Below are 23,271 nucleotides of genomic sequence, written 5' to 3' on the forward strand. Positions count from 1 at the left end.
CTCACCGATTTTTCTCACGGCTGCAGATCACAGAACGCGGTAGAAGTCTATGCGTCCCCAACAAAACCGAATGCAACACCCATTTTTTTCACTGATGGGACTGAAAAACCAGGTTTGATGTTTTCAAAGCAGAGTTAGTGCTTTGTTATAGCACAGAGTCAAAATGGGGACAAAACACCCAATGGACAACAGAAACTGAACATTAACCCCAATGTGAAAGAGTCCTGACCCGAACCCAAGGGTTTCTTCAGGAATCAGTGATGTAAGTAGAGTCTTCTGGGCCCAGGGGAAAAATTCCTTATGAGGCCCCCAAACCTTTACCACCATTATTGCAACAAAAACTACGGTCATCCTTGTAATAAGTAAAGATCCCGTATATCAGACTAATATCACTCATAGGACGTTTATACCTCAGTGTAGTGTCTAATATTAGGGCACAAAGGATAATGTCAGCCAAATAATACTGAACATTACTACATAATGCCCCTTCAGAATAATAATGCCATATTCGTTCACCGCTGCCTCGGCCCACCCTGCTTTCCCTATTAGTTTTGATTTTCCCCCCCTTTAGTGCCCTCTTTTAGGGTGCGGTCAAATGGTGCGTTCTTGGACCATACTGAAAATGCATGCGTTTTGTATGGTTGCCCTGCGATTGGCTGGTTTTAACCCATTTCAAAGCTGTCAACACTTCTGGAAATGTAATCAAAAGAAAGGGGGCATTAACCATGGGACAATATGTAACTGAGAAGGAAGGGGCAGTAACCCTGAGGGTGCGGTCACATGGTGTGTTCTTAAATACATTTATAAAAATGGTCCCAGAACTGTCCAAGAAGGTACCATGTGACCGCACCCTAAGAGTTACTGCCCCTTCTTCCCAATTTACATATTATCCCATGGCTAATGCCCCACTTTCTTGCCTTTTTACTTAGTAAACACTTTTTTGTGCCATTTTTATTAGGTGCCTCCTCTTTTGCTCTCATTCTTAATTAATGGCCCCTCTTTTTTCCCCCATTTATAAAGCCCCCTGTTTTACCACATATTCATAATGGCTCCTCTCTTTTGTTCCAATTCTTCCTTATTTTCCCTTCATAATGGCCCTGCTTTATTGCCCCATCCATAATACATCTCTTCTGCCCCAATTATGTCTTCTCTTTTGCCCCATTCTTGATTAATGCCCCAATCTTTGCCTCTTCCATAATGCTTCCATTCATAATGCCCTCTCTCCTTCGCCCTATTCTTGATGCCCCCTCTATATTTCCCCCATTTATAACCCCATTTATAACCCCATTCCCCTCTCCATTTCAATTCATAATATATTTCTTCACCACAATATGGAGAGGAGGACGCTGAAGCTCCATTGTTGAGGAAGCCCAAACACAAATTGTATATGGTGTCATTTTAAATGTCTTATTGGTCCGTAGTCGGGTGTTTTTGTAGTAGACATTTGTCTGTAGGAAATCTTCCATCCATCTTCATCAGTGATGAGTTTTGTCATGGGATCATGACTTATTACAAAAGTGTTTGCATATTCAAAGCCAAAGCCACCCAAAACTGCATCATAGCTGCGTCCAAGCTTTTCCACCATCTCAGACTCAAAGACACAGGGGAGACCTGAAAATCCATAAAATATATCATCTGTGCGTCCAGGACATCTCTGCTTAATAGAGGAGCCTCAGGAGCCGCCCCGACCATGGATGTTCTTATCAGAAGCCCCACGTTTATTATTGGTCTGTCGATTATTTCCCTTGAGCTTTTTGCATCCATCGTCCTCAGTTTCTTTATCTTAGTCGTGATCCTTTGTGACTGGCAGAAGACGAGACATCTCCGCTCTAGAGACAGAATCGAGGTGGCTCTGAATTCTTCTGCTGTCCTTTTCACCGTTGTGTCAACTTTCAGTTTGTTTCCTGACATCCTACAGACTAAATTCCTCCAAAACTGGTCTTCCAAAAACATAGTCAACTTCTTCTCTGTATACAGCATGTGCTCCTGCTCGTGGCTCACCGCCCTCCTCTGCTTCTTCTATTTCATTAAAGTTGTCAATGTCCAAAGCGGGTTCCTTGTTTGGGTGAAGATGAAGATCGCCTCTATAGTCCCTTGGCAGATTTTCGCTGTGGAGTTGGTGTCTCTGGGCACCTCTTTCCTGAGTCTCCTTCTCTACAGACCCCCACAAGTCCTGCACCGGAATGAGTCCATCATAGAGCAGAGCCACCAGTCTCTGGAGATCAGGACATACAGGGCACTTGTGGCTGATGGTATTTTCCTCTTGATTTGTCTACCCTTTGTGTTGTCTTTTATCACCACGATTATTACTGTGGGGTTCCTAATGCTTCATATCCAGAAGATGAAGGACACGATGACTTTGGGGGACATTAACCTGACTTTGTACAGACGTGTTATCCATAAAATGTTGCACTTCCTAGTTCTCTATTCTGTTTTCTATCTTTCCATGTTTTTCTACCATTCCGAGGTGTTTGCCCCTTACAGTCTTGGGTACTGGATAGATTTATTCCTGATATTCTTGTTCTCTCCCGCTCAGGCTTTTCTGCACATTCTTGATAATCCCAAACTAAGAAGCTCTTGGAGAAGGATGTTAAGACCTCAGCAGAAATTCCTACAGCAATGACATTATAATGTGGATGTGATAAGAAGTGTATGATATCTGTATTCCTAGGATTCACTTACAGAATGTTGTCCAACAGGGAGGGGCTACTAATGTAAAAGTTAATAATCTAATATCCAGCTTCAGGATGATGATACCAAGGGAAGACTGGGCTCCATAGCAAAGTGGTGAAATCGATGCATAAACATCACAGGATGAGATGCGCTCAGTGATATGTATGTGACTCTAGTGTGGATATACACAGACAAACCAACAGTGTGAGCTCCATAGGACCCACCTCACCCCCTAGTTATATAATATCCAGCCCTGGTGCAGTCTGGGAACTAGAGATAATTCACATGCTTTTACTTCCAACAGCACATATGGGCCACAGAATGAGTTCTAGGGAACCTACCTTTAGTGTCTATGCTGGAGAAAGAGGAGTACGGAGGAAGTGCTGCAGCGACTACTGCCGACCCTTCTCTCATCACTAATTTATCTGCAATGAGAAGAATATTCCAATCATTGCTATGAATAAAAATAGATAAAAATGTTTGCTGCCTTACATATGTTATAATAAACTCTTGTCTCTAATCCAACATTATTATCCCATCTGGGGTGAGTTTGGTTCCCATCGCGGTACCATTTATCATTTTCTTCCCTGACCATAGATAAATCTGTGCCCATCAGTAACAAATGCAAAGTTTTTTTTTCTATTGCAGACGTAAAAAACATTCGCCTTTTATCCCCTTTCTCAAAGGAATGACTAGCTGTAAGTGTTAATGAAATAAGTGGATAGTGTTATGAGTAGAGTTTGAACTTTTTATCTCTCTACTGCTCCCTAAACATTCCTATCTGCAGCAAGCAGAACCAGGTCTTGAATCTGAAAGGCTGATTGATCTAGAAACCCTGATATCAATTGTAAAAAACTCTGAGAGATCTAAGTGTTCACAATGATGAAAAACTATGTCCATGATACATGTTCAGAAAATATCATTTTGTGTCATTTTGCTCTTTAAAATATTTGATTATCATCTGTACAAATTATAATAGCAACAAGACTGTCAACAAAAGGAAGAGGTACAATGGTCCTGAGCTTATGCAGAACCCAGGTCCCTACCTACTTACCATACCCTGCTCTAAAACATAGCAGACAACTAGGCAACAGTCCCCATTTTGTGTGTGTGCACAGGACAGATGACAGACAGAGACAGAAAGAAGGACAATGAGGCACATTTACTTCCCTGTCCCGTCGCCATCCCGCGGTGCGTTGTCCAACGAGGATTCGGGTCCGGCGCAATTCACTAATCCCGTGCGTCCAATTTCCTGCAGGTGCCGCTTCCGCGCCCAGGTCCGCCGGAGTTCACCTTCTTCTTCCTGGTACATGTGAGTACTTGATCTTGCGACACAATTCCATCTTTAAATTCTACGGTTTGACGGCACGCCCCCTGATTTTTGCTGCGTGCAAGTTGGCGCCAATGCGTCACAATCTGATCGCGTGCACCAAAAACCACCCAGGGTTTTTTCCGGAAAATGGAAATATTCAGGAAACCCCACGCAATCGTGGTCCGCGGACCCTTAGTAAATGAGCCCCAATTTGTGTAAAAACCAAGATGTTGGCACACAAATTCATGTGGCGAAGGGTTGTAAAAGTATATATAAAAGGTCAAAGTATATAATAATAAAAACAAAACAGAAGTAGCAAGAGACCAGTATAACCAGCACTGAGTGGACTGAGGAGTAGGTATGTATGGAATTCCTGCACGCTATCCCAGCCACTAATTGGTTTGGCTGTCCAGCACTCAAACAATACCTGAAGCACACACTCAGCTCCATGATGAGAAAACAGAACTAGTCTGCTCATAGCAGAGCAATTGCCCTGAGTGATGCAGGCAAAAATGGATCAACAAGTCCTGACAAAAACTGTGGTTCTAGTTGCTATAGAGGCCGCGTTAGGGGCATCTGAAGGACCCTCCACAGCCTCTAAACTTGATTCATCTCAGGCAAAAAGTGAGTCATTTATACATGTCATTACTGGTATTCAAGGGAACCTGTCACCAGGGACCTCATTTAAATAAAGACAGGCAGCAGAAGTCCATTACACCAGATACCTCTGTGTCTCATGGGAGCAGTTTCATTACAATAAAATTGTGTGTTTCATCTTGCCAGCTCCCTACCAGAATCCTGTGGTGAGTCCCAGGGGATGTTCTGGTTTGGATGCATTTAAAAAAACAAACATGTGACTTGTCCGTACTGCTCACCTCCACCTTGTGATTCTAAGTGGCTAGTGAACTTAAGTGAGTTTAAAAAAGCGGAGTTTGAAAAAGAGAAGTCCACAGAACTGTAAGTAACCTACATTTTATATCTCTTGATTTATATACTCATCACAGTTTTGTAACTTGGATATGGCTAGCAAGATTGGTGGTATGCTCCAGTGCACACTCTGCCACATGTATACACTGCTGGAGCAGGAGTTCCAGGGTGAATACCGCTGTGACAGATGTGCCCATATTTTTCTACTAGAAGCTCGTGTTAGAGATCTGGAGGAAGATATTGCACGGCTGCGAGCAATTGACAATCTTGAGAGGAGTATGCTGCTCACTGAGCAAGCAATAAGCGGGGTAGAAGTGGAGGGTGGAGAGGAAAGCCAGCAGGGCCAGGTGGGTAGCTTGGTTACTGTAACTAGAGGGAGTAGGAAGGGGTCAAAGAAAAGGAAGGCCAACTCTGACTCTGAACATCCAAGCAAAATTGCAAAATTGTGCAATGATGTCAGGACGTCAGTGTCAGAAATGGCAGCCCTAGCGGATCCTGCACTCCCTCACAGCCGGGGGAGCAGACCAGCTAGTAGTAGGGTGGATGGGAGTGCAGGTAAGCCAAGGCAGCTAGTGGTTGTAGGGGACTCTATAATAAGGAAGACGGATAGAATAATTTGTCGCCAAGACCGCCTCAACCGAATGGTTTGCTGTCTCCCTGGTGCCAGGGTTCGGCATGTGGTGGAAAGGGTGGATAAATTACTGGGAGGGGCTGGGGATGACCCAGCTGTCGTGGTCCATGTTGGTACCAATGACAGAATAGATGGTAGGTGGAGGAGCCTGAAGAATAATTTTAAAGAACTAGGTTCAAAGCTTAAGGAAAGGACCTCCAAGGTAGTATTCTCCGGAATCCTACCTGTGCCATGCGCTACACAGAGCAGACAGCGGGAGCTCAGGGAGGTAAATGCATGGCTCAGATCCTGGTGTAGAGCAGAGGGATTTGGGTTCCTAGAGCATTGGGCTGACTTTTCACTGGGGTACAAGCTGTTTTCTGCAGATAACTTGCACCTAAGTGGAAGGGGGGCTGCTGTGCTGGGGGAGAGGATCCTAGCAGGGGTGGCGGAGTATTTAAACTAGGATCGGGGGAGGAGGAAAAGGAAGACACTGAAGGGGTAGACAGGTCAGAGAGGGGGCAGGTTATGTTGGTGGGTGGTGAGGTGGGCGGTGTATGGGGGCCTAAGGCAGTGGATAAGGAGATCCACAAGTTTCAGAACAGTGGTGAGGATATATGTGCCAGTACAATTACTTTAAATCAGATAAATAACTGTGGAAAATTAAATTGTATGTTCACAAATGCCAGAAGTATCACAGGCAAAATGGGCGAGCTTGAGGCTCTGATATTAGAGGAACAGTTAGATGTTGTTGGTGTAGTAGAGACATGGCTTCATGCATCGCATGATTGGGGTGTTAATATTCAAGGTTTTACACTCTTTCGGAAAGACAGGGCAAATAGGAGGGGAGGTGGTGTATGTGTATATATAATAGGAGGGGAGGTGGTGTATGTATATATATGTAATAGGAGAGGAGGTGGTGTATGTGTATATATGTAATAGGAGGGGAGGTGGTGTATGTGTATATGTAATAGGAGGGGAGGTGGTGTATGTGTATATATGTAATAGGAGGGGAGGTGGTGTATGTGTATATATGTAATAGGAGGGGAGGTGGTGTATGTGTATATGTAATAGGAGGGGAGGTGGTGTATGTGTATATATGTAATAGGAGGGGAGGTGGTGTATGTGTATATATGTAATAGGAGGGGAGGTGGTGTATGTGTATATATGTAATAGGAGGGGAGGTGGTGTATGTGTATATATGTAATAGGCGGGGAGGTGGTGTATGTGTATATATGTAATAGGAGGGGAGGTGGTGTATGTGTATATATGTAATAGGAGGGGAGGTGGTGTATGTGTATATATGTAATAGGAGGGGAGGTGGTGTATGTGTATATATGTAATAGGAGGGGAGGTGGTGTATGTGTATATATGTAATAGGAGGGGAGGTGGTGTATGTGTATATATGTAATAGGAGGGGAGGTGGTGTATGTGTATATATGTAATAGGAGAGGAGGTGGTGTATGTGTATATATGTAATAGGAGTGGAGGCGGTGTATGTGTATATGTAATAGGAGGGGAGGTGGTGTATGTGTATATGTAATAGGAGGGGAGGTGGTGTATGTGTATATGTAATAGGAGGGGAGGTGGTGTATGTGTATATATGTAATAGGCGGGGAGGTGGTGTATGTGTATATATGTAATAGGAGGGGAGGTGGTGTATGTGTATATATGTAATAGGAGGGGAGGTGGTGTATGTGTATATATGTAATAGGAGAGGAGGTGGTGTATGTGTATATATGTAATAGGAGGGGAGGTGGTGTATGTGTATATGTAATAGGAGGGGAGGTGGTGTATGTGTACATATGTAATAGGAGGGGAGGTGGTGTATGTCTGTATGTAATAGGAGGGGAGGTGGTGTATGTCTGTATGTAATAGGAGAGGAGGTGGTGTATGTCTGTATGTAATAGGAGGGGAGGTGGTGTATGTGTATATATATAATAGGAGGGGAGGTGGTGTATGTGTATATATATAATAGGAGGGGAGGTGGTGTATGTGTATATGTAATAGGAGGGGAGGTGGTGTATGTCTGTATGTAATAGGAGAGGAGGTGGTGTATGTGTATATATATAATAGGAGGGGAGGTGGTGTATGTGTATATATATAATAGGAGGGGAGGTGGTGTATGTGTATATATGTAATAGGAGGGGAGGTGGTGTATGTGTATATGTAATAGGAGGGGAGGTGGTGTATGTCTGCATGTAATAGGAGGGGAGGTGGTGTATGTCTGTATGTAATAGGAGGGGAGGTGGTGTATGTCTGTATGTAATAGGAGGGGAGGTGGTGTATGTCTGTATGTAATAGGGGGGAGGTGGTGTATGTCTGTATGTAATAGGAGGGGAGGTGGTGTATGTCTGTATGTAATAGGAGGGGAGGTGGTGTATGTCTGTATGTAATAGGAGGGGAGGTGGTGTATGTCTGTATGTAATAGGGGGGAGGTGGTGTATGTCTGTATGTAATAGGAGGGGAGGTGGTGTATGTCTGTATGTAATAGGAGGGGAGGTGGTGTATGTCTGTATGTAATAGGAGGGGAGGTGGTGTATGTCTGTATGTAATAGGAGGGGAGGTGGTGTATGTGTATATATATAATAGGAGGGGAGGTGGTGTATGTGTATATATATAATAGGAGGGGAGGTGGTGTATGTGTATATGTAATAGGCGGGGAGGTGGTGTATGTGTATATATGTAATAGGAGGGGAGGTGGTGTATGTGTATATATATAATAGGAGGGGAGGTGGTGTATGTGTATATATATAATAGGAGGGGAGGTGGTGTATGTGTATATATGTAATAGGAGGGGAGGTGGTGTATGTGTATATGTAATAGGAGGGGAGGTGGTGTATGTCTGCATGTAATAGGAGGGGAGGTGGTGTATGTCTGTATGTAATAGGAGGGGAGGTGGTGTATGTGTATATGTAATAGGAGGGGAGGTGGTGTATGTCTGTATGTAATAGGAGGGGAGGTGGTGTATGTCTGTATGTAATAGGAGGGGAGGTGGTGTATGTCTGTATGTAATAGGAGGGGAGGTGGTGTATGTCTGTATGTAATAGGAGGGGAGGTGGTGTATGTCTGTATGTCAGAAGAGACTTAAAAGCGATTGTGAATGAGTCAGTGGTCTCAGAAGAGTGTGAGGAGGCTGAAACTTTGTGGGTTGAAATTCAAAGCCAAGAGAGCTTTGAAAAAATTGTTTTGGGTGTAATTTATAGACCCCCTAACATCTCTGAGGAAATAGAGGGTCACCTATATAAACAGATGGAGCGGGCTGCACAGGAGGGGACCGTAGTGATAATGGGAGACTTTAACTTTCCAAATATAAATTGGGGTCAGGGCTCGTCTTCATCTGTGAAGGGGAGACATTTTATGAACATTCTTCAGGATAATTTTATGGTGCAGCTGGTAGAAGATCCCACAAGAGGTGACGCATTGTTGGACCTTGTGATTTCTAACAATGAGGAGATTATCCAAAATGTCAGTGTCCGGGAACCCCTTGGGAACAGCGATCATAATATAATTATTTTCCTCTTAAACGTTAAAAAGCAGAAACAGGTGGGAAAATCGAAAACTTTGAATTTTAAGAGGGCCAATTTCCAGAAATTCAGGGCTGCACTAGTGGATACAGACTGGGATCAGATACTGTCACATGGTGATACTAATGTTAAATGGGAGAAATTCAAATCTATCCTGGGTTTTTATACTTCTAAATTTATTCCAATAGGTAACAAGTATAGACGGGCTAGATCACATCCCGCGTGGCTTACAGCTACAGTTAAAAGGGCAATTAATGAGAAAAAGAGGGCATTTAAAAAATATAAATCTGACGGGTCACCAGAGGCTTTCAATACTTACAAAAAACTTACCAAAATCTGTAAAAAAGAAATCAAATCAGCCAAAATACAAAATGAAAGACAGGTGGCTAAAGATAGCAAAACAAATCCCAAGAAATTTTTTAAGTATATCAATGCAAAAAAAAATGGGTCAGAACAGGTTGGACCCCTTTATTCTGAAAATGGGGCATCGGTGACTGGAGACCAAGAGAAGGCGGAGTTACTTAATAGGTTTTTTAGCTCCGTTTATACAATAGAAGAGAGAACTTCTGACTTGGGTGGTGCCAGTGCGGGTCATGCACCCTGTAATATACTAGACTGGCTAAATGTAGACATTATCCAATCTAAGCTCAATAAAATCAATGTGTACAAAGCTCCTGGACCAGATGGGTTACACCCCAGAGTTCTTAAAGAACTCAGTTCTGTTATTGCTGTACCACTGTCTAAAATCTTCAGGGATTCCGTAATGTCTGGTGTGGTGCCAAGTGACTGGCGCAAGGCAAATGTGGTGCCAATATATAAAAAGGGCTCTAGAACTTCGCCAGGCAATTACAGACCTGTAAGCTTAACTTCCATTGTGGGGAAAGTATTGGAAGGGTTAGTAAAAGACTACATACTGGAGTATGTGACATCAAATAGAATAATAAGTGATAGCCAGCATGGGTTTACTAAGAATAGAAGTTGTCAAACTAACCTTATCTGCTTCTATGAAGAGGTGAGCAGGTGCCTGGATGGAGGAGCAGCTGTGGATATTGTGTTCTTGGACTTTGCAAAGGCATTTGACACTGTCCCTCATAGACGCCTGATGGGTAAAATTAGGGCTATTGGTTTGGCAGAAATCATTTGCAATTGGATTGAAAACTGTCTGAAGGATCGTATCCAGAGAGTTGTGGTCAATGATTCCTACTCGGAATGGTCGCCAGTTATGAGTGGTGTACCCCAGGGTTCTGTGCTTGGCCCACTACTATTTAATATATTTATCAATGATATAGAGGTAGGAATTAATAGCACTGTGTCTATTTTTGCAGATGACACCAAACTGTGTAGTGTAATACAGTCTATGGAGGATGTTCATAGGCTGCAGGGTGACTTGGACAAACTGAATGTTTGGTCATCCACTTGGCAAATGAGGTTTAATGTGGATAAATGTAAGGTTATGCACCTAGGGGCCCATAATCCAAAGGCAAAATATGTCCTTGGGGGAGTAAATCTGGGAGAGTCCCTTGTTGAGATGGACCTGGGGGTACTAGTAGATCATAAATTGAATAACAGCATGCAATGTCAATCAGCTGCCTCTAAAGCTAGTAGGATCTTGTCGTGTATCAAAAGTGGTATGGACTCTCGTGATAGGGATGTAATATTACCCCTTTACAAGGCACTGGTTCGGCCTCACCTGGAATATGCTGTCCAGTTCTGGGCACCGGTCCATAAAAAGGATGCCCTGGAGCTGGAGAGGGTTCAACGTAGAGCCACAAAAATGATAAGGGGTATGGAGGGTCTTAGTTATGAGGAAAGATTAAAACAACTAGATTTATTTAGTCTGGAAAAGAGACGACTACGAGGGGACATGATTAATTTATTTAAATATATGAATGGTCCATACAAAAAATATGGTGGTAAGTTGTTTCAGATTAGATCAAATCAAAAGACGAGGGGGCACTGTCTCCGTCTGGAGAAATCAAGATTTAATCACCGGAGGCGACAGGGCTTTTTTACTATGAGAACTGTCACTCTGTGGAATAGCCTGCCTCAGGCACTGGTCACAGCAGGGACAGCAGAGAGCTCAGGCGCTGGTCACAGCAGGGACAGCAGAGAGCTCAGGCGCTGGTCACAGCAGGGACCGCAGAGAGCTCAGGCGCTGGTCACAGCAGGGACAGCAGAGAGCTTTAAGAAGGGTCTAGATGCCTTTTTACACCTAAATAACATTGATGGTTATGTTATATAGAATTGTTTCCCCTAAATCCCTTCCTCATCCAATCCCTTCCCTTCCTTGGTTGAACTTGATGGACAAGTGTCTTTTTTCAACCGTATAAACTATGAAACTATGAAACCTTTCTGCTCCTGTGCAACTCCACCCTTATGTAAGGGATTGAGCAGCACAGACAATCATGTGTTTATTTTTTTAAATGCTTCCAAACCAAAGTAAATTTGGGACTCACCACAGGACACTAGCAGGGAGCTGGTGAGGTAGAACAAACAAGCGTTCTCTGCGGTGGATTCGGGTCCGGCCGGGATTCACTAAGGTAGTTCCTCCGACGTCCACCAGGTGGCGGTGCTGCGCTGAAGTTCCCCGAGGCCCGCCGGAATGCACTGAAGTACACCGGCCTTTTACTATTGAAGGTAAGTGCGAGTCCAGCGACACTTTTTTTTTAAATGCAGCCGTTTTTCCGAATCCGTCGGGTTTTCGTTCGGCCACGCCCCCCAATTTCCGTCGCGTGCATGCCAGCACCGATGCGTCACAATCCGATCGCGTGCATCAAAATCCCGGGGCAATACAGGAGAAATCGGCGCAAATTGGAAATATTCGGGTAACACGTCGGGAAAATGCGAATCAGGCGCTTAGTAAATGACCCATAAAATGTTCTACTCTAATGACAGTGACTCGGTTTTCATCTGGTGACTTTTCTAGGATACTCCCTCCTCCAACCGATCCTTATTCACAGATACTCAGGGAACAACTCGTGTGACTTGTGTGCACATTGATGGAGCTCTCCCATCTATTCTTGTGTATTGTCATGTGGATGAAGCTCGGCAGGTATTTGCAGGTGTCCCAGTATAACAGAGGTCCTGGCAGGTATTTTCCGGTGTCCGAGTATAACAGAGGTCCTAGCAGGTATTTGCAGGTGTCCCAGTATAACAGAGGTCCTGGCAGGTATTTGCAGGTGTCCCAGTATAACGGAGGACCTGGCAGGTATTTTCCGGTGTCCCAGTATAACAGAGGTCCTGGCAGGTATTTGCAGGTGTCCCAGTATAACAGAGGACCCGGCAGATAATTGCAGGTGTCCCAGTATAACAGAGGTCCTGGCAGGTATTTGCAGGTGTCCCAGTATAACGGAGGACCTGGCAGGTATTTTCCGGTGTCCCAGTATAACAGAGGTCCTGGCAGGTATTTGCAGGTGTCCCAGTATAACAGAGGACCTGGCAGGTAATTGCAGGTGTCCCAGTATAACAGAGGACCTGGCAGGTATTTGCAGGTGTCCCAGTGTAACAGAGGTCCTGGCAGGTATTTGCAGGTGTCCCAGTATAACAGAGGACCTGGCAGGTATTTGCAGGTGTCCCAGTATAACAGAGGACCTGGCAGGTATTTGCAGGTGTCCCAGTATAACAGAGGACCTGGCAGGTATTTGCAGGTGTCCCAGTTCAGAGGACTTGGCAGATAATTGCAGGTGTCCCAGTATAACAGAGGACTTGGCAGGTATTTGCAGGTGTCCCAGTATAACAGAGGACCTGGCAGGTATTTGCAGGTGTCCCAGTATAACAGAGGACCTGGCAGATAATTGCAGGTGTCCCAGTATAACAGAGGACTTGGCAGATAATTGCAGGTGTCCCAGTATAACAGAGGACCTGGCAGGTATTTGCAGGTGTCCCAGTATAACAGAGGACCTGGCAGGTATTTGCAGGTGTCCCAGTATAACAGAGGACCTGGCAGATAATTGCAGGTGTCCCAGTATAACAGAGGACCTGGCAGATAATTGCAGGTGTCCCAGTATAACAGAGGACCTGGCAGGTATTTGCAGGTGTCCCAGTATAACAGAGGACCTGGCAGATAATTGCAGGTGTCCCAGTATAACAGAGGTCCTGGCAAGTATTTGCAGATGTCCCAGTATAACAGAGGACCTGGCAGATAATTGCAGGTGTCCCAGTATAACAGATGACCTGGCAGATAATTGCAGGTGTCCCAGTATAACAGATGACCTGGCAGGTATTTGCAGGTGTCCCAGTATAACAGAGGTCCTGGCAGGTATTTGCAGGTGTCCCAGTATAACAGAGGTCCTGGCAGATAATTGCAGGTGTCCCAGTATAACAGATGACCTGGCAGATAATTGCAGGTGTCCCAGTATAACAGAGGTCCTGGCAGATAATTGCAGGTGTCCCAGTATAACAGAGGACCTGGCAGGTATTTGCAGGTGTCTCAGTATAACAGAGGTCCTGGCAGGTATTTGCAGGTGTCCCAGAATAACAGAGTGCCTGGCAGATAATTGCAGGTGTCCCAGTATAACAGAGGACCTGGCAGGTATTTGCAGGTGTCCCAGTATAACAGAGGTCCTGGCAGGTATTTGCAGGTGTCCCAGAATAACAGAGTGCCTGGCAGATAATTGCAGGTGTCCCAGTATAACAGAGGACCTGGCAGGTATTTGCAGGTGTCCCAGTATAACAGAGGACCTGGCAGGTATTTGCAGGTGTCCCAGTTCAGAGGACCTGGCAGGTATTTGCAGGTGTCCCAGTTCAGAGGACCTGGCAGGTATTTGCAGGTGTCCCAGTTCAGAGGACCTGGGAGATAATTGCTGGTGTCCCAGTATAACAGAGGACCCGGCAGATAATTGCAGGTGTCCCAGTATAACAGAGGTCCTGGCAGCTATTTGCAGGTGTCCCAGAATAACAGAGGACCTGGCAGATAATTGCAGGTGTCCCAGTATAACAGAGGACCTGGCAGGTATTTGCAGGTGTCCCAGTATAACAGAGGACCTGGCAGGTATTTGCAGGTGTCCCAGTATAACAGAGGACCTGGCAGGTATTTGCAGGTGTCCCAGTATAACAGAGGTCCTGGCAGATAATTGCAGGTGTCCCAGTATAACAGAGGACCTGGCAGGTATTTGCAGGTGTCTCAGTATAACAGGGGACCTGGCAGGTATTTGCAGGTGTCCCAGTATAACAGAGGTCCTGGCAGATAATTGCAGGTGTCCCAGTATAACAGAGGACCTGGCAGATTATTGCAGGTGTCCCAGTATAACAGAGGTCCTGGTAGATAATTGCAGGTGTCCCAGTATAACAGAGGACCTGGCAGATTATTGCAGGTGTCCCAGTATAACAGAGGTCCTGGTAGATAATTGCAGGTGTCCCAGTATAACAGAGGACCTGGCAGATAATTGCAGGTGTCTCAGTATAACAGAGGTCCTGGCAGGTATTTGCAGGTGTCCCAGTATAACAGAGGACCTGGCAGATTATTGCAGGTGTCCCAGTATAACAGAGGTCCTGGCAGATAATTGCAGGTGTCCCAGTATAACAGAGGACCTGGCAGGTATTTGCAGGTGTCCCAGTATAACAGAGGACCTGGCAGATAATTACAGGTGTCCCAGTATAACAGAGGACCTGCCAGGTATTTACAGGTGTCCCAGTATAACAGAGGACCTGGTAGATAATTGCAGGTGTCCCAGTATAACAGAGGTCCTGGCAGATAATTGCAGGTGTCCCAGTATAACAGAGGACCTGGCAAGTATTTGCAGGTGTCCCAGTATAACAGAGGTCCTGGCAGGTATTTGCAGGTGTCTCAGTATAACAGAGGTCCTGGCAGGTATTTGCAGGTGTCCCAGTATAACAGAGGACCTGGCAGGTATTTGCAGGTGTCCCAGTATAACAGAGGACCTGGCAGATAATTGCAGGTGTCCCAGTATAACAGAGGACCTGGCAGATAATTGCAGGTGTCCCAGTATAACAGAGGTCCTGGCATGTATTTGCAGGTGTCTCAGTATAACAGAGGACCTGGCAGGTATTTGCAGGTGTCCCAGTATAACAGAGTACCTTGCAGATAATTGCAGGTGTCCCAGTATAACAGAGGACCTGGCATGTATTTGCAGGTGTCTCAGTATAACAGAGGACCTGGCAGGTATTTGCAGGTGTCCCAGTATAACAGAGTACCTTGCAGATAATTGCAGGTGTCCCAGTATAACAGAGGTCTTGGCATGTATTTGCAGGTGTCTCAGTATAACAGAGGACCTGGCAGGTATTTGCAGGTGTCCCAGTATAACAGAGTACCTTGCAGATAATTGCAGGTGTCCCAGTATAACAGAGGTCCTGGCAGGTATTTGCAGGTGTCTCAGTATAACAGAGGACCTGGCAGATAATTGCAGGTGTCTCAGTATAACAGAGGTCCTGGCAGGTATTTGCAAGTGTCCCAGTATAACAGAGGACCTGGCAGGTATTTGCAGGTGTCCCAGTATAACAGAGGACCTGGCAGATAATTGCAGGTGTCCCAGTATAACAGAGGACCTGGCAGGTATTTGCAGGTGTCCCAGTATAACAGAGGTCCTGGCAGGTATTTGCAGGTGTCCCAGTATAACAGAGGACCTGGCAGGTATTTTTCGAGGTGTCCCAGTATAACAGAGGTCCTGGCAGGTATTTGCAGGTGTCCCAGTATAACAGAGGACCTGGCAGATAATTGCAGGTGTCTCAGTATAACAGAGGTCCTGGCAGATAATTGCAGGTGTCCCAGTATAACAGAGGACCTGGCAGGTATTTGCAGGTGTCTCAGTATAACAGAGGTCCTGGCAGGTATTTGCAGGTGTCTCAGTATAACAGAGGTCCTGGCAGGTATTTGCAGGTGTCCCAGTATAACATAGGTCCTGGCAGGTATTTGCAGGTGTCTCAGTATAACAGAGGACCTGGCAGGTATTTGAAGGTGTCCCAGTATAACAGAGGACCTGGCAGGTATTTGCAGGTGTCCCAGTATAACAGAGGTCCTGGCAGGTATTTGCAGGTGTCTCAGTATAACAGAGGACCTGGCAGGTATTTGCAGGTGTCCCAGTATAACAGAGGACCTGGCAGGTATTTGCAGGTGTCCCAGTATAACAGAGGACCTGGCAGGTATTTGCAGGTGTCCCAGTATAACAGTGGTCCTGGCAGGTATTTGCAGGTGTCTCAGTATAACAGAGGACCTGGCAGATAATTGCAGGTGTCTCAGTATAACAGAGGTCCTAGCAGATAATTGCAGGTGTCCCAGTATAACAGAGGTCCTGGCAGGTATTTGCAGGTGTCCCAGTATAACAGAGGACCTGGCAGATAATTGCAGGTGTCCCAGTATAACAGAGGACCTGGCAGGTATTTGCAGGTGTCCCAGTATAACAGAGGACCTGGCAGGTATTTTTCGAGGTGTCCCAGTATAACAGAAGTCCTGACAGGTATTTGCAGGTGTCTCAGTATAACAGAGGTCCTGGCAGGTATTTGCAGGTGTCCCAGTATAACAGAGGACCTGGCAGGTATTTGCAGGTGTCCCAGTATAACAGAGGACCTGGCAGATAATTGCAGGTGTCCCAGTATAACAGAGGACCTGGCAGATAATTGCAGGTGTCCCAGTATAACAGAGGTCCTGGCATGTATTTGCAGGTGTCTCAGTATAACAGAGGACCTGGCAGGTATTTGCAGGTGTCCCAGTATAACAGAGTACCTTGCAGATAATTGCAGGTGTCCCAGTATAACAGAGGTCCTGGCAGGTATTTGCAGGTGTCTCAGTATAACAGAGGACCTGGCAGATAATTGCAGGTGTCTCAGTATAACAGAGGTCCTGGCAGGTATTTGCAAGTGTCCCAGTATAACAGAGGACCTGGCAGGTATTTGCAGGTGTCCCAGTATAACAGAGGACCTGGCAGATAATTGCAGGTGTCCCAGTATAACAGAGGACCTGGCAGGTATTTGCAGGTGTCCCAGTATAACAGAGGTCCTGGCAGGTATTTGCAGGTGTCCCAGTATAACAGAGGACCTGGCAGGTATTTTTCGAGGTGTCCCAGTATAACAGAGGTCCTGGCAGGTATTTGCAGGTGTCCCAGTATAACAGAGGACCTGGCAGATAATTGCAGGTGTCTCAGTATAACAGAGGTCCTGGCAGATAATTGCAGGTGTCCCAGTATAACAGAGGACCTGGCAGGTATTTGCAGGTGTCTCAGTATAACAGAGGTCCTGGCAGGTATTTGCAGGTGTCTCAGTATAACAGAGGTCCTGGCAGGTATTTGCAGGTGTCCCAGTATAACATAGGTCCTGGCAGGTATTTGCAGGTGTCTCAGTATAACAGAGGACCTGGCAGGTATTTTAAGGTGTCCCAGTATAACAGAGGACCTGGCAGGTATTTGCAGGTGTCCCAGTATAACAGAGGTCCTGGCAGGTATTTGCAGGTGTCTCAGTATAACAGAGGACCTGGCAGGTATTTGCAGGTGTCCCAGTATAACAGAGGACCTGGCAGGTATTTGCAGGTGTCCCAGTATAACAGAGGACCTGGCAGGTATTTGCAGGTGTCCCAGTATAACAGTGGTCCTGGCAGGTATTTGCAGGTGTCTCAGTATAACAGAGGACCTGGCAGATAATTGCAGGTGTCTCAGTATAACAGAGGTCCTAGCAGATAATTGCAGGTGTCCCAGTATAACAGAGGTCCTGGCAGGTATTTGCAGGTGTCCCAGTATAACAGAGGACCTGGCAGATAATTGCAGGTGTCCCAGTATAACAGAGGACCTGGCAGGTATTTGCAGGTGTCCCAGTATAACAGAGTACCTTGCAGATAATTGCAGGTGTCCCAGTATAACAGAGAACCTGGCAGGTATTTGCAGGTGTCCCAGTATAACAGAGGTCCTGGCAGGTATTTGCAGGTGTCCCAGTATAACAGAGGACCTGGCAGATAATTGCAGGTGTCTCAGTATAACAGAGGACCTGGCAGGTATTTGCAGGTGTCCCAGTATAACAGAGTACCTTGCAGATAATTGCAGGTGTCCCAGTATAACAGAGAACCTGGCAGGTATTTGCAGGTGTCTCAGTATAACAGAGGACCTGGCAGATAATTGCAGGTGTCTCAGTATAACAGAGGTCCTGGCAGGTATTTGCAAGTGTCCCAGTATAACAGAGGACCTGGCAGGTATTTGCAGGTGTCCCAGTATAACAGAGGACCTGGCAGATAATTGCAGGTGTCCCAGTATAACAGAGGTCCTGGCAGGTATTTGCAGGTGTCTCAGTATAACAGAGGTCCTGGCAGGTATTTGCAGGTGTCCCAGTATAACAGAGGACCTGGCAGGTATTTGCAGGTGTCCCAGTATAACAGAGGACCTGGCAGATAATTGCAGGTGTCCCAGTATAACAGAGGACCTGGCAGATAATTGCAGGTGTCCCAGTATAACAGAGGTCCTGGCATGTATTTGCAGGTGTCTCAGTATAACAGAGGACCTGGCAGGTATTTGCAGGTGTCCCAGTATAACAGAGTACCTTGCAGATAATTGCAGGTGTCCCAGTATAACAGAGGTCCTGGCAGGTATTTGCAGGTGTCTCAGTATAACAGAGGACCTGGCAGATAATTGCAGGTGTCTCAGTATAACAGAGGTCCTGGCAGGTATTTGCAAGTGTCCCAGTATAACAGAGGACCTGGCAGGTATTTGCAGGTGTCCCAGTATAACAGAGGACCTGGCAGATAATTGCAGGTGTCCCAGTATAACAGAGGACCTGGCAGGTATTTGCAGGTGTCCCAGTATAACAGAGGTCCTGGCAGGTATTTGCAGGTGTCCCAGTATAACAGAGGACCTGGCAGGTATTTTTCGAGGTGTCCCAGTATAACAGAGGTCCTGGCAGGTATTTGCAGGTGTCCCAGTATAACAGAGGACCTGGCAGATAATTGCAGGTGTCTCAGTATAACAGAGGTCCTGGCAGATAATTGCAGGTGTCCCAGTATAACAGAGGACCTGGCAGGTATTTGCAGGTGTCTCAGTATAACAGAGGTCCTGGCAGGTATTTGCAGGTGTCTCAGTATAACAGAGGTCCTGGCAGGTATTTGCAGGTGTCCCAGTATAACATAGGTCCTGGCAGGTATTTGCAGGTGTCTCAGTATAACAGAGGACCTGGCAGGTATTTGAAGGTGTCCCAGTATAACAGAGGACCTGGCAGGTATTTGCAGGTGTCCCAGTATAACAGAGGTCCTGGCAGGTATTTGCAGGTGTCTCAGTATAACAGAGGACCTGGCAGGTATTTGCAGGTGTCCCAGTATAACAGAGGACCTGGCAGGTATTTGCAGGTGTCCCAGTATAACAGAGGACCTGGCAGGTATTTGCAGGTGTCCCAGTATAACAGTGGTCCTGGCAGGTATTTGCAGGTGTCTCAGTATAACAGAGGACCTGGCAGATAATTGCAGGTGTCTCAGTATAACAGAGGTCCTAGCAGATAATTGCAGGTGTCCCAGTATAACAGAGGTCCTGGCAGGTATTTGCAGGTGTCCCAGTATAACAGAGGACCTGGCAGATAATTGCAGGTGTCCCAGTATAACAGAGGACCTGGCAGGTATTTGCAGGTGTCCCAGTATAACAGAGGACCTGGCAGGTATTTTTCGAGGTGTCCCAGTATAACAGAAGTCCTGACAGGTATTTGCAGGTGTCTCAGTATAACAGAGGACCTGGCAGGTATTTGCAGGTGTCCCAGTATAACAGAGTACCTTGCAGATAATTGCAGGTGTCCCAGTATAACAGAGAACCTGGCAGGTATTTGCAGGTGTCCCAGTATAACAGAGGACCTGGCAGATAATTGCAGGTGTCTCAGTATAACAGAGGACCTGGCAGGTATTTGCAGGTGTCCCAGTATAACAGAGTACCTTGCAGATAATTGCAGGTGTCCCAGTATAACAGAGAACCTGGCAGGTATTTGCAGGTGTCTCAGTATAACAGAGGACCTGGCAGATAATTGCAGGTGTCTCAGTATAACAGAGGTCCTGGCAGGTATTTGCAAGTGTCCCAGTATAACAGAGGACCTGGCAGGTATTTGCAGGTGTCCCAGTATAACAGAGGACCTGGCAGGTATTTGCAGGTGTCCCAGTATAACAGAGGACCTGGCAGATAATTGCAGGTGTCCCAGTATAACAGAGGTCCTGGCAGGTATTTGCAGGTGTCTCAGTATAACAGAGGTCCTGGCAGGTATTTGCAGGTGTCCCAGTATAACAGAGGACCTGGCAGGTATTTGCAGGTGTCCCAGTATAACAGAGGACCTGGCAGATAATTGCAGGTGTCCCAGTATAACAGAGGACCTGGCAGATAATTGCAGGTGTCCCAGTATAACAGAGGTCCTGGCATGTATTTGCAGGTGTCTCAGTATAACAGAGGACCTGGCAGGTATTTGCAGGTGTCCCAGTATAACAGAGTACCTTGCAGATAATTGCAGGTGTCCCAGTATAACAGAGGTCCTGGCAGGTATTTGCAGGTGTCTCAGTATAACAGAGGACCTGGCAGATAATTGCAGGTGTCTCAGTATAACAGAGGTCCTGGCAGGTATTTGCAAGTGTCCCAGTATAACAGAGGACCTGGCAGGTATTTGCAGGTGTCCCAGTATAACAGAGGACCTGGCAGATAATTGCAGGTGTCCCAGTATAACAGAGGACCTGGCAGGTATTTGCAGGTGTCCCAGTATAACAGAGGTCCTGGCAGGTATTTGCAGGTGTCCCAGTATAACAGAGGACCTGGCAGGTATTTTTCGAGGTGTCCCAGTATAACAGAGGTTCTGGCAGGTATTTGCAGGTGTCCCAGTATAACAGAGGACCTGGCAGATAATTGCAGGTGTCTCAGTATAACAGAGGTCCTGGCAGATAATTGCAGGTGTCCCAGTATAACAGAGGACCTGGCAGGTATTTGCAGGTGTCTCAGTATAACAGAGGTCCTGGCAGGTATTTGCAGGTGTCTCAGTATAACAGAGGTCCTGGCAGGTATTTGCAGGTGTCCCAGTATAACATAGGTCCTGGCAGGTATTTGCAGGTGTCTCAGTATAACAGAGGACCTGGCAGGTATTTGAAGGTGTCCCAGTATAACAGAGGACCTGGCAGGTATTTGCAGGTGTCCCAGTATAACAGAGGTCCTGGCAGGTATTTGCAGGTGTCTCAGTATAACAGAGGACCTGGCAGGTATTTGCAGGTGTCCCAGTATAACAGAGGACCTGGCAGGTATTTGCAGGTGTCCCAGTATAACAGAGGACCTGGCAGGTATTTGCAGGTGTCCCAGTATAACAGTGGTCCTGGCAGGTATTTGCAGGTGTCTCAGTATAACAGAGGACCTGGCAGATAATTGCAGGTGTCTCAGTATAACAGAGGTCCTAGCAGATAATTGCAGGTGTCCCAGTATAACAGAGGTCCTGGCAGGTATTTGCAGGTGTCCCAGTATAACAGAGGACCTGGCAGATAATTGCAGGTGTCCCAGTATAACAGAGGACCTGGCAGGTATTTGCAGGTGTCCCAGTATAACAGAGGACCTGGCAGGTATTTTTCGAGGTGTCCCAGTATAACAGAAGTCCTGACAGGTATTTGCAGGTGTCTCAGTATAACAGAGGTCCTGGCAGGTATTTGCAGGTGTCCCAGTATAACAGAGGACCTGGCAGGTATTTGCAGGTGTCCCAGTATAACAGAGGACCTGGCAGATAATTGCAGGTGTCCCAGTATAACAGAGGACCTGGCAGATAATTGCAGGTGTCCCAGTATAACAGAGGTCCTGGCATGTATTTGCAGGTGTCTCAGTATAACAGAGGACCTGGCAGGTATTTGCAGGTGTCCCAGTATAACAGAGTACCTTGCAGATAATTGCAGGTGTCCCAGTATAACAGAGGTCCTGGCAGGTATTTGCAGGTGTCTCAGTATAACAGAGGACCTGGCAGATAATTGCAGGTGTCTCAGTATAACAGAGGTCCTGGCAGGTATTTGCAAGTGTCCCAGTATAACAGAGGTCCTGGCACGTATTTGCAGGTGTCCCAGTATAACAGAGGACCTGGCAGATAATTGCAGGTGTCCCAGTATAACAGAGGACCTGGCAGGTATTTGCAGGTGTCCCAGTATAACAGAGGTCCTGGCAGGTATTTGCAGGTGTCCCAGTATAACAGAGGACCTGGCAGGTATTTTTCGAGGTGTCCCAGTATAACAGAGGTCCTGGCAGGTATTTGCAGGTGTCCCAGTATAACAGAGGACCTGGCAGATAATTGCAGGTGTCTCAGTATAACAGAGGTCCTGGCAGATAATTGCAGGTGTCCCAGTATAACAGAGGACCTGGCAGGTATTTGCAGGTGTCTCAGTATAACAGAGGTCCTGGCAGGTATTTGCAGGTGTCTCAGTATAACAGAGGTCCTGGCAGGTATTTGCAGGTGTCCCAGTATAACATAGGTCCTGGCAGGTATTTGCAGGTGTCTCAGTATAACAGAGGACCTGGCAGGTATTTGAAGGTGTCCCAGTATAACAGAGGACCTGGCAGGTATTTGCAGGTGTCCCAGTATAACAGAGGTCCTGGCAGGTATTTGCAGGTGTCTCAGTATAACAGAGGACCTGGCAGGTATTTGCAGGTGTCCCAGTATAACAGAGGACCTGGCAGGTATTTGCAGGTGTCCCAGTATAACAGAGGACCTGGCAGGTATTTGCAGGTGTCCCAGTATAACAGTGGTCCTGGCAGGTATTTGCAGGTGTCTCAGTATAACAGAGGACCTGGCAGATAATTGCAGGTGTCTCAGTATAACAGAGGTCCTAGCAGATAATTGCAGGTGTCCCAGTATAACAGAGGTCCTGGCAGGTATTTGCAGGTGTCCCAGTATAACAGAGGACCTGGCAGATAATTGCAGGTGTCCCAGTATAACAGAGGACCTGGCAGGTATTTGCAGGTGTCCCAGTATAACAGAGGACCTGGCAGGTATTTTTCGAGGTGTCCCAGTATAACAGAAGTCCTGACAGGTATTTGCAGGTGTCTCAGTATAACAGAGGACCTGGCAGGTATTTGCAGGTGTCCCAGTATAACAGAGTACCTTGCAGATAATTGCAGGTGTCCCAGTATAACAGAGAACCTGGCAGGTATTTGCAGGTGTCCCAGTATAACAGAGGACCTGGCAGATAATTGCAGGTGTCTCAGTATAACAGAGGACCTGGCAGGTATTTGCAGGTGTCCCAGTATAACAGAGTACCTTGCAGATAATTGCAGGTGTCCCAGTATAACAGAGAACCTGGCAGGTATTTGCAG

General features: G+C 46.3%; 1 protein-coding gene across 1 annotated transcript; it reads left to right on the plus strand.

The window, feature by feature from the left end:
* Positions 1 to 1,690: 1,690 nt before the first annotated feature.
* Positions 1,691 to 2,623, plus strand: LOC140075649 (taste receptor type 2 member 143-like). Its single transcript, XM_072121784.1, has one exon. The coding sequence runs from the start codon at positions 1,691 to 1,693 to the stop codon at positions 2,621 to 2,623; it is 933 nt and encodes a 310-aa protein (XP_071977885.1).
* Positions 2,624 to 23,271: the final 20,648 nt, after the last annotated feature.

Source organism: Engystomops pustulosus, chromosome 8, assembly GCF_040894005.1.
Source record: "Engystomops pustulosus chromosome 8, aEngPut4.maternal, whole genome shotgun sequence".
Lineage (NCBI taxonomy): Eukaryota > Metazoa > Chordata > Amphibia > Anura > Leptodactylidae > Engystomops > Engystomops pustulosus.